The sequence below is a fragment of the Penaeus japonicus genome, unplaced genomic scaffold (assembly GCF_977035675.1).
Source record: "Penaeus japonicus unplaced genomic scaffold, GWHDUDI00000001_assembly GWHDUDI00000026, whole genome shotgun sequence".
Lineage (NCBI taxonomy): Eukaryota > Metazoa > Arthropoda > Malacostraca > Decapoda > Penaeidae > Penaeus > Penaeus japonicus.
Genome location: NW_028234428.1, coordinates 14079526 through 14094525, shown reverse-complemented (window position 1 = coordinate 14094525; position 15000 = coordinate 14079526). Strand labels below are relative to the sequence as shown.

The 15000-nt window shown below is 41.3% G+C and overlaps 1 protein-coding gene across 4 annotated transcripts in view; it reads right to left on the bottom strand.

Moving 5' to 3' along the window:
* Positions 1–15000, bottom strand: part of LOC122253970 (A disintegrin and metalloproteinase with thrombospondin motifs like) — a 221941-nt gene that overhangs the window by 15256 nt on the left and 191685 nt on the right. For 3 of the 4 annotated variants that reach the window (XM_086552005.1, XM_086552004.1, XM_086552007.1), the window contains exons 8-11: positions 3644–3764; positions 3223–3352; positions 2601–2743; positions 15–70 (exon numbers count right to left, since the gene is read on the bottom strand). In XM_086552005.1, coding sequence (XP_086408131.1) covers positions 15–70; positions 2601–2743; positions 3223–3352; positions 3644–3764 — 450 coding nt within the window. Of the gene's footprint in view, positions 1–14; positions 71–890; positions 944–2600; positions 2744–3222; positions 3353–3643; positions 3765–15000 lie in introns of all 4 variants that reach the window. The other variant, XM_086552006.1, reaches the window with a different exon arrangement.

Here is a 15000-nt window from a genome sequence, read left to right as displayed (position 1 = left end):
GTGTTTCAACCTACCTGCAGTACCCCTGTTGCAAACCCCCCCTTTGAATTGGCGTCTACACATGTCTAATCTGCAACGAGAAAGTCAAAAAGTTCATCTCAATCTGCAAGGAAAAGTCACAGGTTCACATGGGACTCTTTTTTTTTTCATCCGTGGTGGCGGAAGCCGATCGTCTTTTGTTATTTCTTAAAAGTTTGGTGTTCAGACGATGACGTCAGGGGGATTGTGATGACGTCATGGCAGCTGCAGTGGCGTCACGGTCGGTACACCTGTAGGGCTGTTAGGGAAAGAAATGATATTGGGCATTTTGTAAGGTTTTCACTGGCAGGCTTATCCACGCCAGAGGGGACGTGGAAGCTACAGACGAAGGGAATTGAAAGAAAATGATAATAATAAAAAAAGTAAATAAAAACATCTCATAAAATAAAATAAAAAAATCCGGGAGAAAAATCAACTGATAAAATCAAAATCTTGAAGTAGCTCCCAAGTTCCTTCCAGTATGTGTACATGAGTTGAGCCCCGAGTGCCCAACACCTGGAATGTTGTGCGTCAGACAATTTTCCAATCCAGACTTCCGCGTCCATCCTTTGTAGCGTTCCAGTGAGTCTGGCGTCAAGTTAGTCGTCTGGAATAATGGCAAGACTTACCTCCAAGCGCGAGAGAAAGAAAACCGGGCAAAGCGCGCGTGTTTTCAGGGGGTGACTCTAGTAAATCTACGGACTGAACTCTATCTACAACCATAACAAATCCCTGAAATTGGACCCTCCACCGTATGGACGTGTATTGGCATACATGTGGTGGGATGATTAAGAGGGGGGATGTGTGTGCACATATATAAGTGTATGTGTATGTGCACATGAAGGATGTACGTCCCCGTTCGTGCAACGTACCGGCCGTGCCTGTTGTACACCTGCCACTCTTTCGTCGGCGACACAGATCGTACCTGAATTGGGATGTCGTGAGGTACAGAAGTTTAGTAAAAGGTTAAAGGCAATGTTCATTTTCCCACAAAACGTCAGTGCTTCGTGAACACTCCTTAATACGCTGTACTTATGTAGACTACATACTGATATAAAGTAACACACTAAATTCTAATGTAGGTTAAAAAAAAAAAAAAAGTTACTCCAACAGGGTAAAGTGATGAAGTCTACAAGGTGATAACATTCATTTTCTCAGATCTGCTTCCACATGAATATAGAAATCATACAAATAAATGAAGTTCTTGTGCAAAGGCTATTCAAAAAATGTCTCACTGCATACTGATAGACTTGAGTCTTTCACTGCATTAAAAAGACATAAATCCATACGGAGAAATCATAAGACACAGTCACTTCGCCGCTGGGCAGAGCGAGGAATCGAGAACGAGGGAGGAGAAACACACACACACACACGAGCCCTTCGAACAGTATCGAGAACCTTCTCGAGAAAGTTCCTAGACAGGATCCGAAGCAATGGGACTGCAATCCTGGACTTTCTCTGTGATGCGGACGTCCAGGAAAGGTTTCGGAAGACCCAGGGCCGCACAGGGCATTCCTTGGCCTTCCTCGTTCGTCTTTGCTTGTTCTGCCTTCGTCAAGGGCTACACGCCTTGAAGGGGGATTTTTATACGAGAGGCGTATTTAGTTTCTAGTGAAGGCTCTCCTAGTAAGTTCCTCCTCCTCTCTTTTTGTTTTTCTCCCTCTCTCTTCGCTGCGGCTTCGAACTTCGGCGTCACGAGTCGAGAGGGTTCGTGAGCGGGTTTCGAAGCTCGAACCTCAAGCGATAGCGGGAGGAGGAGCAAGAAAAAAGACCGATTTGATTAAGAGAAGGTTGATAAAAGGAGAGATTGGGAACAGGTCTTTTTGACAGCTTGACCTCCTTCATGACCTGTGTTTCTCATACGACACTCGCTGCCCAGCTCATCTGCCTTGACGAGGCTGAGAGAAGAAAGGGTTAGACGTGTCATATCAATTCACCAAAGAAGTTTATTCACTATGGGACTTCATTTGTCAAGGAACAGAACTGTGCAGAAGAAATAATTCTCTAAATATGATTTTTTTTTTGTACTTCATGGATCTTGAGAAAACGAAATACTTTTTTTGTCTACGAGACTTCTATATAAAGAGTAATTCCTGAAACATGTTTGTAAGACGATTAATATTAATTAGTCTTAATGGTACTACAAAATGGATTGAACAAAGTCTTTACATTGAATTTTAGAAAGAATAGGTTTGGCCAAAATAGGAAAGACAAGACTTAAGATATATATATATATATATATATATATATATATATATATATATATATATATATATATATATATGTATATATACATATATAAATATATATACATATATATATATATATATATATATATATATATATATATGTATATATATATAATATTTAAAGAGAAAGACAGAAAAAAGAAAGAGACAAAATAAAAAGGAAAGCAAAAAAAAAAAAAAAAAAAAAAAAAAAAAATCAGGAGAGAACAATACCCCCCCCCCAAAAAAAAAAAATCCTACCAAACACAACACACACAAAAAAAAACTAACAACAGCCCCCCCCCCCCAAGACGAACCACCCCGAACACACATCGTAAGCGAAACGTTACGCACTTGGTGATGGCGACGGCGATATCGTAAGTGGGAAGACGTCGCTCCTGGTAGAGGTATTTGCCCATATCCGTGAGGGCGCTGGCGGAATCGATCGCGTCCCGTCCTACGCGGTTTCGCTCGAGGTAGGGCATGGCATCGCGGCTCTGTGGGCGGGGCAAGAGAGTGAGGGTGTGGGCGGGGCAAGGGAGTGGGAGTGGTTGGAGGGTGGGGCAAAGGAGTGAGGGTGGTTGGAGGGGGGGGGGTGAGAAGAGGATGGAAATGATAATGGTGGTAGTTGTTGTTGTTAACAATGATAATCATATTGATGCTAATAGTGATAATGATATCAATGATAGTAATAACAGGCATTAATGAAGATAAATGTTAAAACAATGACAATGATATCAATAATAATGATGATAATAATAGTAATAGTAATAATAATATTGATAATACTGATGACATAACAATAATAAAAGCAATAATAACAGCAATAATAATAATGATAATAACAATAACAATAATAATAATTCAGCAACACCAATAATAATAACAAAAACAATAAAAAAACAGCACCACTGAGAACAACAATAAAAATAAGTATCACTCTACAAAACTAAAAAAAAAAAAAAATTATACTCACTCTTGAAATAATTATACCAGCAATGGACACCTTGACGCGAGGTCCCTTGAGGAGCTTGTAACGCAGATCAACTCCGTTCCAAAAGGACACATAGTAGCTCTTGATCTGACTGTTGTCCTGCCCGTGTAGACTGGAAAGGTGGAGCAATTGAAGTTTTCAGAAGGTAAAGATTAATATTAGAAATGATTGTAATTGTGATTGTTATTTTATTGAAATTTAAAGGTGTAATTATCATTAAATTAATTAATTTTCATCTAGGCTTTCTAATAGTAAAAAAACAAACTAATCAACAAGTAAAACAAATAAAAACAACAAACAAACCACCACATAGCCTTATATCAACGCTCCTTCTCAAACCTAAGCCAAGACCTTACGATCTTTCAACACCTCCGAAAAGGCAAAAAAAAGAAGAAAAACTCACAGGTAACCATCATAGTCTACGAGGACGAGTATCTCCGGGTAGATGATATAAGGGGCGCTGCGCTTACGGCGAGGGCGGGCGTCGGCGTTACGGGCGGGAATGTGGTCCAACTCCATCATGGCTGCCGGGGGGGGGGGGGGAAGAGACAGGGACCGTGAGTGTAAATGCTAGCTAGAGTTTATAGATTGATAAAAAAAAAGTATATATCATTTTTTTGTAATGTCTTTTTTTTTGTATTATTAGATTGAATGAATTTTGTTTGATTTTCTTTCTTTTCGATTTTTAGATTTACATTTTTTTCCTTATCCTAAATACACAGTTACTGTTGTTATTTTTTTTTTCTTATTTTTTTTTTTAATCATTCTACCTATTTTTCTAAACTGGAAGACATACTTCAATGTTTTTATTTTTTCACTAATAAAAATAATGCCACTTCTTTCTATTACAGAAATTCTGACCATTTCATTTCCTCAATCGTTTCTCAATCTCAATCAAGGTATTGCTGGTTTTATTGTGTTACGATTTTATAGGATAATGACAATAATAAACGTGTCGGCTGTGATTACCTTAATATCAGCTGATTTTGATTATTACCTTGATAAAATTGGAGGATATTATCTGACCTTTTTTTTCTAAACAGACGTCTTCATTGACATTTCAGGCGAAGAAGCAGGCATTAAACCATGCGATATCTAATTTATTAATTGTAATGGAATAAGATGAAATACAAAGATAGATCAACATGATTTATATAATTCAAGAGAATAAATAGGTAAAAGGATATGATAACAAGAATAATGAAAAGAAAGAATTGTAAACCAAGTTAAAAAAAATAATAATAAAAAATAAAATATATATATATACATCATATATAATATATAATATATATAGAATATATATATATATATATATAATAATTATAAATACATAATATATATATATATATAATATATATATATATATAAATAAATATAAAATATATATTATATATATATATATATATATATATATATATATTATATATATATATATTAATATAATATATATAATATAATATATATATATATATATATATATATATATATATATCAATGATAATAATAATAACAAGAAAGTAGCAGAACCCAAAATAACGAATATCTTTTTTAAAAACCAGTAGCAATAAAAAGAAAGAAAGGAAAAAAAAAAAACAATAATCTCCATTTGTCTGTAGTGTCTAGCAGAGAACATGCATTCAAATTTAGGTTTTCTCTGGAATGCCAAATATTTCCTTCCTTCCCTCTGGACTCACACGAAACTACAAGTGTCTGTGTCTTCGACCTACACCCTCTTGTCTAGGTCTTTCTCCTCTCTCTCTCTCTCTCTCTCTATCTATCTATCTATCTATCTGTCTATCTCTCTCTCTCTCTCTCTCTCTCTCTCTCTCTCTCTCTCTCTCTCTCTCTCTCTCTCTCTCTCTCTCTCTCTCTCTCTCTCTCTCTCTCTCTCTCTCTCTCTCTATTTCTATCTATCTATCTATCTATGTATCTCTTCTTTATACCCTCCCTCACTGCCAACCCCCTTCCCCCCCCCCCCCTCTCTCTCTCTCTCCCTCTCTCTCTCTCTCTCTCTCTCTCTCTCTCTCTCTCTCTCTCTCTCTCTCTCTCTCTCTCTCTCTCTCTTTCTATCCTTCACTCCTTCCTGGCCTCAGGGACGCTGACGGGCACACAGGACACCCTACCCTGGAAATACCGGCCCGTACCCTACCCTGTCCTCAACACACACACACACACACAAACACACGCACACGCATGGATTCACACACACTCTTGTACTCACACACGTTTATGAACACATACACAAACAGGAACAGACGGTCACATATGTGGGGCATTCTGTCTGCTTTCTTTTAGGAGTCTCTTTGGTTATGAGTGTTTTTTTTTTGTTTTTTTTTTTTTTGCGGACGCTAGCGCACACGTGTATCTGTCTGGATTTGTGTATGTATATGTATTCATACATACATACATACATACATATGTGTATGCACGCATGCACGCACACACATACACACACACACACACACACAGATATATATATTTATATATCTATCTATCTATATATGTATTTATATATGTATGTATGTGTGTGAGTGTGTGTGTGTGTATGTATGTATGTAAGTATGTATGTATGTGTGTGTGTGTGGCTACAGCCCTCGCACGAGACTCCTCGAGACAGTCTGGCGGAGTCCCAGACATTCCCAGAACCTCTCCGAAGTGTCTCGGGTCATCTTTCGTTTATGGTTGCGCGTCTTATAATCTGGCAGCAACATCGGTATATTGTTAGGTTTATTACTTGGATCCTCTGAACTCACTCTGGGAATTCTCCAGCCTGTCTCTGTTGCTTTTTCTCTTTCTTTCTTTGTGCATACACAGATACACACACACTCTTTCTCTGTCTCTCTCTCTGTCTCTCTCTCTCTCTCTCTCTCTCTCTCTCTCTCTCTCTCTCTCTCTCTCTCTCTCTCTCTCTCTCTCTCTCTCTCTCTCTCTCTCTCTCTCTCTCTCTCTCTCTCTCTCTGTCTTTTTTTCTCTTTTTCTGTATTTCTTCTGCCTCTTCTTTTATCAATATTTGGAAGTTTACATTCTTGCATTTTTTCTTCTTGTCACCCCTTTTCTTTCTTAATCTCTTACATTCCCCTCTTTTCCTCCTCCTCCTCCCTTCGTCCCCTTTTTTCTATCTAACCTCCTTTGCCCCTCTTCTTCTTCTCCACTTCTCCCCTCTTTCTCTTCTCTTCCCTCATCACCTAAAAGCTCAGTAATAAAATAAAGTTAACTGTCTTTTTTCTCTCCTATATTATTCTTTCTTCGTTTTGTCTTTCTTTTCCTTTTTTATCTTCAAAAGAGAACAATCTAATGTCAAATTATTTACCTCTTCATCTTTGATTTTTTTTCTTTTTTACTTTACTTTCTCATCACATTTCATTCCATTTCCTGTATGTTTTGAGCTTTTGTATAATCGCTCGCGTACATGTGTAGGTATATATATATGTATGTGTGTGTGTGTGTGTGTGTGTGTGTGTGTATGTATGTATGTATGTGTGTGTGTGTGTGTGTGTGTGTGTGTGTGTATGTCGGCATGTACGTGTAACACCGGGCTGTGAGGGCAAGAGCTCTCTGAGTTCAGGAGGGTATCATGACAACATCACACCATCTCAAGTTACTTGCATTTTATGTCTTTATAGAATCATCTATTTTACCAAACCAGGTATCATTTCATAGTTGTAATTATTTTCTCTTTAAAATATTCTTATTCTTTCTGTAATTGATTCTGACTTTAGGAGACTTCATGCTGTCATATGTTCCTATCTTCTTTTTCTCGTTTCTCCTCTTTTCCTTCCCATTTGTTTACTTTTCTTACAGTCCTAATTCTCTCTTCGATTCTAAGAGTCAATAACAATCCTCTTTCTCCCTGCTGGCCGATTCTAGCCAATAGCAAGTCATCTTTCTCGCTGCTGGCTTTTTTCAACCAATAGCAAGTCACCTTTCTCTCCAGTCGGCTTTCGTTACCAATGACAAGTCACCTTTCAAACTACCGTAGCTTGGCAACCAATGGGACGCTTTCTTCTTTCGTTGTCGGGTCGCAAAGCCATCTTTCTATGATTTGGACATTTATAAAATGTCCCTTTGGCTTTTTTTTCTTATATATACATGGAGTTGATACTTGTTTTTCTGCTTATAAACCTAAACTTATTCAATAAAGTATTCCCTATTCTCCTTATTTCTTTTCGCCATCTCTTTCCATCAGCCAATAGAAAGAGGCCTTTCTCCTAGAGGCCCTTCAGCAACCAATGAAATTCCACATGCCTTCCACCGGTGTGACTCATCAGCCAATTAAAATCGATCCTTTTTTTTCTTTCTCTCTCTCTCTCTCTCCACTTCTTTTCAGAAGCTATTGGTAGTCATCACAATATAGCGATGGATAATGACAACTATTATTTCCCTTTCACATACTTCTCATATTTAGTTGGGGTTTAATTCTTCCATACATTTTTTTTAATTCTCTCTCTCTCTCTCTCTCTCTCTCTCTCTCTCTCTCTCTCTCTCTCTCTCTCTCTCTCTTTCTCTCTCATCTCTCCCTTTCTCTCTCTCTCTCTCTCCTTTCCTTTGCTTCAATTCTCTCTCTCTCTCTCTCTCTCTCTCTCTCTCTCTCTCTCTCTCTCTCTCTCTCTCTCTCTCTCTCTCTCTCTCTCTCTCTCTCTCTCTCTCTCTCTCTCTCTCTCTCTCTCTCTCTCTCTCTCATCGAGCAATTATAAAACCGGGTAATTTTCTGCCTCTCCCTTAATTCTCCTACTACTTAATCTATCCTGACTCGACAGACTTGTTCTATCCTTTCGCAACGTTGCTCTCCCCCCTCCCCCCCCCTCCCCACTCCCTTCCCCCCCTCGTCTGATCTTTATGCAACGCTGCCACCTTCCCCCTCCCCCTTCCCTCCCCTCCCCTCCCCTTTCTCCCCTTCCTCCCTGTACCTATTGCGACGCTTCTGTTTTCCTTTCTCTTCGTATACCTTCTTTCACTCTCTCTCTCTCTCTCTCCATATCTTTATTTTAACTCTCTCTCTCTGTCTCTCTCTCTCCCTCTCTCATCTCTCCCTTTCTCTCTCTGTCTCTCTCTCCCTTCCTTTCCTTTAATTCTCTCTTTCTCTCTCAATCTCTCTCCTTACCTTTCTTTTAACTCTCTCTCTCTCTCTCTCACTCTCTCTTGCTCTCGCTCTCCTCTCCTTACCTTTCCTTTATCTCTCTCTCTCTCTCTCTCTCTCTCTCTCTCTCTCTCTCTCTCTCTCTCTCTCTCTCTCTCTCTCTCTCTCTCTCTCTCTCTCTCTCTCTCTCTTCTCCCCTTTCCCCTTCTCCTTCTTCCACTCCCTCTTCCCCATTCCCTCCCTTTCCCTCCCCCCCCCTCAATCCCTCCCCACCCCAGCCAGGTGAGTTTTGCGGCCAACTTTCACGTGATGTCGGGGTAACCTTTTCCCTAATCCCGTCTGGTAGGTGTCTGGTCTTCCCCAGCCGCGGGCGCCGTGGGTCCTGCTCCTCTCTCTCTCTCTCTCTCTCTCTCTCTCTCTCTCTCTCTCTCTCTCTCTCTCTCTCTCTCTCTCTCTCTCTCTCTCTCTCTCTCTCTCTCTCTCTCTCTCTCTCTCTCTCTCTCTCTCTCTCTCTTTCTATTTTTCTATCTCTCCCCCCCCTCTCTCTCTCTCTTTCTTTCTGTATCTCTCTTTCTCTTTCTCTCCCTCTCTCTCTCTGTTAATCTATTTTTCTATCTCTCCCTCACTCTCTCTCTCTCTATCTCTCTCTCTCTCTCTCGAGAGAGAGAGAGAGAGAGAGAGAGAAAGAGAGAGAGAGAGGCAAAGAGAAAGATATCCTTGCTATCCCAATTCCTTCTCTTTTCCTCCCTTTCCATACCTATACCTATCTTTGAGCCCCTCTCCCCCACCCCCATCCCCAACCCCACCCAAGATAATTCAGCAGGTAGTCTATGTTGTGTGTTTATAATTATCTTTTCTATTCATTATTGTTTTCATTCTATTCCCCTTCTTCTGTTTCTCATTATTCCTTTCATTTCGATTTCTATTCGTTTTAGTGTTTTTATTTATTATTTTATCAATGAAGAAGAATAAGAAGGAGGAGAAGGAAGAGGCGGAAGAGAAGAATTGTTATGTTTATCTTCTTTCTTTCATGTTTACTCTCACTTCTTCTTCTTCTTCTTTTCGTTCCTTCTTCTTTCGTTTATTGGGCCTCCTTGATTTTCTTTTTCTTCTTCTTCTTGTACATTTTATGTCTTTTTGATCTTTTTTTGTATTGCTCTCTTTTCTTCTTCGTTCTGTTTCCCTTTTCGTCCTTCTTCCTTTTCTCATCGTTCCCTTCTTCCTTCTCTTCCCCTTTTCTTTTCACACTTTTTTTTCATTCTCGCCGTCTTCCCCTCTTTCCCCTCCCTATTCCTATCCCCTCTTCCCTTCTCCCTTCTCCACTGTCCTCTCTTTCCCTCCCCTTTCTTCTACCTGTCTTTCCCCTTTCCTCTCCCCATTCCCTTTGCCCTTTTCTATACCTTTCCTCTCTTCCCCTACTCCTTATACCCTCTACCCCTCCATCCCCCCCCCCCTTTTCCCCTTTTCCATACCCTTCCTCTCTTCCCCTCCCCCTTTCCCACTTTCTCCCTTTCCCCTCATCCCCTCCCTATTCACCCTCCCCTTTCCCCTTCCCTTCCCCTCATCCCTTCCCCCTTCCCCCTTTCACCCTTTCCCCTTCCCTTCCCCTTTCCCCTCATCCCCTCCCTTTCCCCCTTCCCCCTGTCCCTCCCCCCAACACTCGCTCCCTGGCAACGGATTGACCTTAACTCCTGGGACAAGAGAAGCATATGTGGAAGGAACCTTGCATTGCTGTGTTTGTCTTCGGGCGAGAAATCTCTCTGTCTGTGGGACTTTTTTCTTTCTTTCTCTTTATATATATATATATATATATATATATATATATATTTATATATATATATATATTTATATATATATATATTCATATTTTTTTCTGGGGGGGAAGGGGGGATAGGAGAAGGTGGGTAGTTATAGAGGGAGAGAAAGGGAGGGGGATTATAAGGAGGGATAAAGAGAGAGAGAGAGAGAGAGAGAGAGAGAGAGAGAGAGAGAGAGAGAGAGAGAGAGAGAGATAGAGAGGCGGACAGACAGAGAGTAGAGCAAAGAGGAAGAGAAGGAATAGATAAAGGCAAAGTAGGCGAGAAAGAGAACTGTGAATAAGAGAGAGAACGAAGAAAAGGGACAGAGTCATCGAAAGTACCAAGAACCTTTGATCGGAGACACTCGGAAAATATAACAAAAGGAATCCTCTTGTTTTTCTTTCTTTCTTTCTTTCTTTCTTTCAATCTCCATCTAACACAAATCCCACCCTTAATGCTCTTTCCAAGATACAAATTCAGTAAAGTATTTTTTTTTTTTTTCTGAATTTTCTCATCCACCCGTCGACCATAGCCTTGAGTAGCCATGGTCAACTCACACTAAATTTTGTTGCAAGAATTATCATCATTCTACCCGTCATCTCCCTCTCGATCAGGTAATATGCTCTATCTTCTTCATATCTTTATCAGCTTTTCAGTTTCTCCTGTCTTTTCTTTCTTACGTTGTTTCCGTCTTCTTATTCTTTTTTTTTTTTTATCATTGCTTTTTCAGCTTCTCTTCTCTTTCCTGCGTTGTATTTTTTTATACACTCTCTCTTTCTCTCTTTCTCTCTCTCTCTCTCTCCCTCTCTCTCTCTCTCTCTCTCTCTCTCTCTCTCTCTCTCCATATATATATCTATATATATATTTATATATATATATATCTATATACTCTATCTATATTATATATATATATGTATATATATATATATATATATATATATATATATATATATATATATATCTTTCTCTTCCATTCTTCTCATCCTTCTCTTTCTTATACACATACTTATATCAATGATTTCCACTGAACTTAAAATCTGAACTTATTAGACATTTCAATTCACTTGAAAGTGTAATTACGAATGGAATAAAACACACACACACACACACACCCTACACCCCCCCCCCACACACACACCCTACACCCCCCCCCCCCCCCACACACACACACGCACGCGCGCGCACACTCATGTGGGGTGCACACTTGACAGACACCGTAGCCAGGGTCAGAATCGCAGGAATGTTATCAGTTCTCAACATCTTCATCGCCACCTGCAGTATCCCCGATGGAAGGCAAGAGAGAAGGATAGAGGAAGAATAAGAAGGAGGAAGAGGTAGAGGACGACGAGGAGGAGGAGGAGGAGGAGGGGGAGGAGGAGGAGGAGGGGGAGGGGGAAAGGATGAAGGTGGGGGAGAAGAAGGAGGAGGGGGAGGAGGAGGAGGTAGAGGAGGAGGAGGAGGAGGAGGGGGAGGAGGAGGAGGAAGAGGAGGGGGAGGGGGAAATGATGAAAGTGGGGAGGAGGAGTATTAGGGGGAGAAGAAGAAAAATACGAAGAAGAATGAGGGAAAGAAGAGGGGGGATGAGAAAGAGGAGAAGGAGGAGTAAAAGAAGAACAAGTGGAGAGGGGAAAAGAAGACAAAGAGAGAGGATGGGTGGAGGGAGAGAAAGAAAGAGAAAACAGAGAAGATGAAAAGAAAGAAAAGCTAGAGAAAGAAGGAGAGGATAGGGTGGATGAAGCGAGAGAGAGAGAAGAAGAAGAAGAGAGAAAGGAACAAGGAGAGAGAGAAAATTAAAAAAGAAAAGAGAGAACGACAGTCAGAAAGTCAGAGAGAGAAAGAATGATACAAACAATATCAAATTTAAGTGGAGAAGAGGAGAGAAAAGGATCCGACCAGCTGTCCAAATAAAAGGGTTTGGGTACGAAAAGAGAAGGGAAGTGGTAGGGTGAGGGAAGGGAAGGGAAGGAGGGGGAGAGGGAGGAGGGAAGAGAAGGGAGGTGTTAGGGTGAGGGAAGGGAAGGGGTTGAGGGGGAGGGGAGGGGGGGGTGGAGGGAAGGGAGGTGTTAGGGGTAGGGAAGGGAAGGGGTAGAGGAGAGAGGGGGGATGGGGAGGAGGGAGAGGAAAGCTAAAAGGAGGGGGGGTAGGGACCAGTACCATTAGCCATTTCCGACGCAATAATCACCCTTTTTCTCAACTGCTGTGATGAGGCGGAGGTTTGAAGAAAGAAAGAGGGAGGGAGGGGGAAAGAGGGAGGAGGGAGAGGGCGGGGAGGGAGAGAGAAGGATAGAGTAGGGGGAATAGACGTGGGTAAAGGGGGGAAAGAGAGAGAGAGAGAATAGATTGATAGATAGAGAGAGAGACAGAGAGAGAATGAAAGAGAGGGAGAGAGAAAAGAGAGACAGAGAGAGACAGAAAGAGAGAAAGAGAAGAGATAAATAGATAGATAGATAGATAGATATAGAGAGAGAAGGGTAGAGGGAAAGGCAAGGATGGCTCTCGAAGACAGAGGGGAGGGAAGGGGTAGAGGATGTATGGATGGGAGGAGAGATGGGTAAAAAGGGAGGGTAGGGGGGGAAGGGGGGTTGGGGGGAAAGGTAGGGAGGAAAGGAAGGGTTATTAACTCCTTCGAAGGAACTCTAGCAGGAGTTGGAGAATTCCGTTTGACCGAAGACGAGGGGCGAGTGGAGAGGAGGGAGGGGGAACTGAAGGATTTTAAAAGGTTTAGATACTGCAACGGCAAAGAGTGGAATTAGATGGTATGATTGGGATTTTAGGAAATACGCGTAATCAAGAAAGAGCGTGCGCGCGCGTGTGTGTGTGAGAGAGAGAGAGAGAGAGAGAGAGAGAGAGAGAGAGAGAGAGAGAGAGAGAGAGAGAGAGAGAGAGAGAGAGAGAGAGAGAGAGAGAGAGAGAGAGAGAGAGAGAGAGAGAGAGAGAGAAAGTGAGAGAGAGAAAGTGAGAGAGAGAGAGAGAGAAAGAGAAAGAGAAGAAAAAGATAGATGATAGTTAAAAATAAAGACAGATTGAAAGAGAGAGAGAATAAAAATTAAAAAACAGCAAAGAAAGAGAAAGAGACAGGAGAGAGAGAGAGAGAGAGAAAACAAGGAAGAAAGTAAAAGAGAGTGAGTGAGAGAGAGAGAGAACGAAAGAGAGCCAGCCCCTTAGGCCTAAGCCTGTCTCAAGGCGGTGGGCGTGTCTTGGGCGGTCAGACTGGTGCAGACTTGGGGTCAAACATCTCTTAAATACTAAAAATACTCCCACAGAACTCACATGCCGACAGACCATACATACAACACCAAAAACCATACAGTAATATGCATAAATTAAAAGACACACTCTCCTTACAACCTTCCAAGCAGACCCCCTCCCCCCAAAAAAAAACAAAAAAAACAAAAAAAAAATCACATAACGATCGCCACATGTCGACACAGCACCTATTACAACCACTTCGGGTTCTGTTCATAATTTTATTTAATATATGCAGGACATGTTTTCCCTTACCACTCCTTCATTTAGTGTCTTGTTGCAGTCAATTCAAGGTTATTGTCATAACTTTACTCATTTGTAATCTTTGTGGCTTTTTATATATTTTCCTTCTTCTGCTTCATCGGCTTGCTTGGTTACTTTTGTATGGTGATTGTGAATATTCTGTTTTTCTTCTCCCTTTCCTTATTTTTCATTATCCTTTGTGTTTGATTATACTTTGTGTCGTCTCTCTCTCTCTCTCTCTCTCTCTCTCTCTCTCTCTCATATCAATTATTTTTCTTCTCTACCTCCCACTCTCTTTTGTTCTTTCTCTTCCCTTCTCTATATGCTTTCTTCTCTATTCTTATTTTTTTTATCGTTTTCTATTTCTTTATCTTTATCTTTTTTTCCCCTCTTCTTCCGTCATTCCTGCCTTCCCCTCTCTCCCTCCCTTCCTCCCTCTCTTCCTTCCTCCCTCCCTCCTTCCCTCCTTCCCTTCCTCTCTTCCCTCCTTCCCACCTTCCCTCCCTCCCTCCCTCTCTTTTTCTCCTTCTGTCTCCTGTCTCTATAAGTTTCTCTCCGACTTTCTTATCAGATTTCCAATGGCTTAGACGAAAAAAAAAAATCTTTTAAAATAAATTTATCATAATCACGAAGAAGCAGTTGTCATAAAAAACCTACACGATTCATGCCTTTTATTCTGCAACTCCCCCCATCCCCCTCCCCCCACCCTACCCTCTCTCTCTCTCCTCCCTCTCCCTCTACTGATGAAGACGGATGAAAGTAGAAAGAGGAGGGAGTGGAGGAAGAGGGGAAGGAGGAGGAGGAGGAGGAGGAGGAGGAGGAGGAGGAGGAGGAGGAGGAGGAGGAGGAGGAGGAGGAGGAGGAGGAGGAGGAGGTGATTGAAGATGAGGCACGTGTGGGACGAAGGAGAAGGAAGGTGGAGGGGAGAGAACAGAGAAGAAAAAAGTAAAAAGAGAGAGAGAAGGGGGAGGAGGAAGAAGAAAAACAGTGGGAAATAAAAATGAGAGGAGAGAGAAAAGTGAAGGAAAAGGAGGAAGAGGTGAAGGAAGAAGGAGGAACAGGAGATGAAGGAAGAAGGAGATGGAGGAGGAAGTAAGAAGCAGATCATGGAGGGAGAAGAAAAATGGATATAAAAAGGAGAGGAGAGAGAGGAGATAAAGGAAGGTAGAAGGAGGAGGAGGTGACATAAGAAGGAGACGATGAAAGTAGAGGATCATAAAAAGAGGAGATAAAAAGGAGAGGAGAGGCTGTGGAGGTAGAGAGGGAGGAGATTGGTGAAGATTAAGAGGAGGAAGAAGTAGAGACAGGAGAGGAGGAGGAAGAGAAGGAGGTCGTGGGAATAAAAGAAGATAGATAGAGGGCAAAAGAGGAAGGAAAAGAGGGGGTAGAGATAGA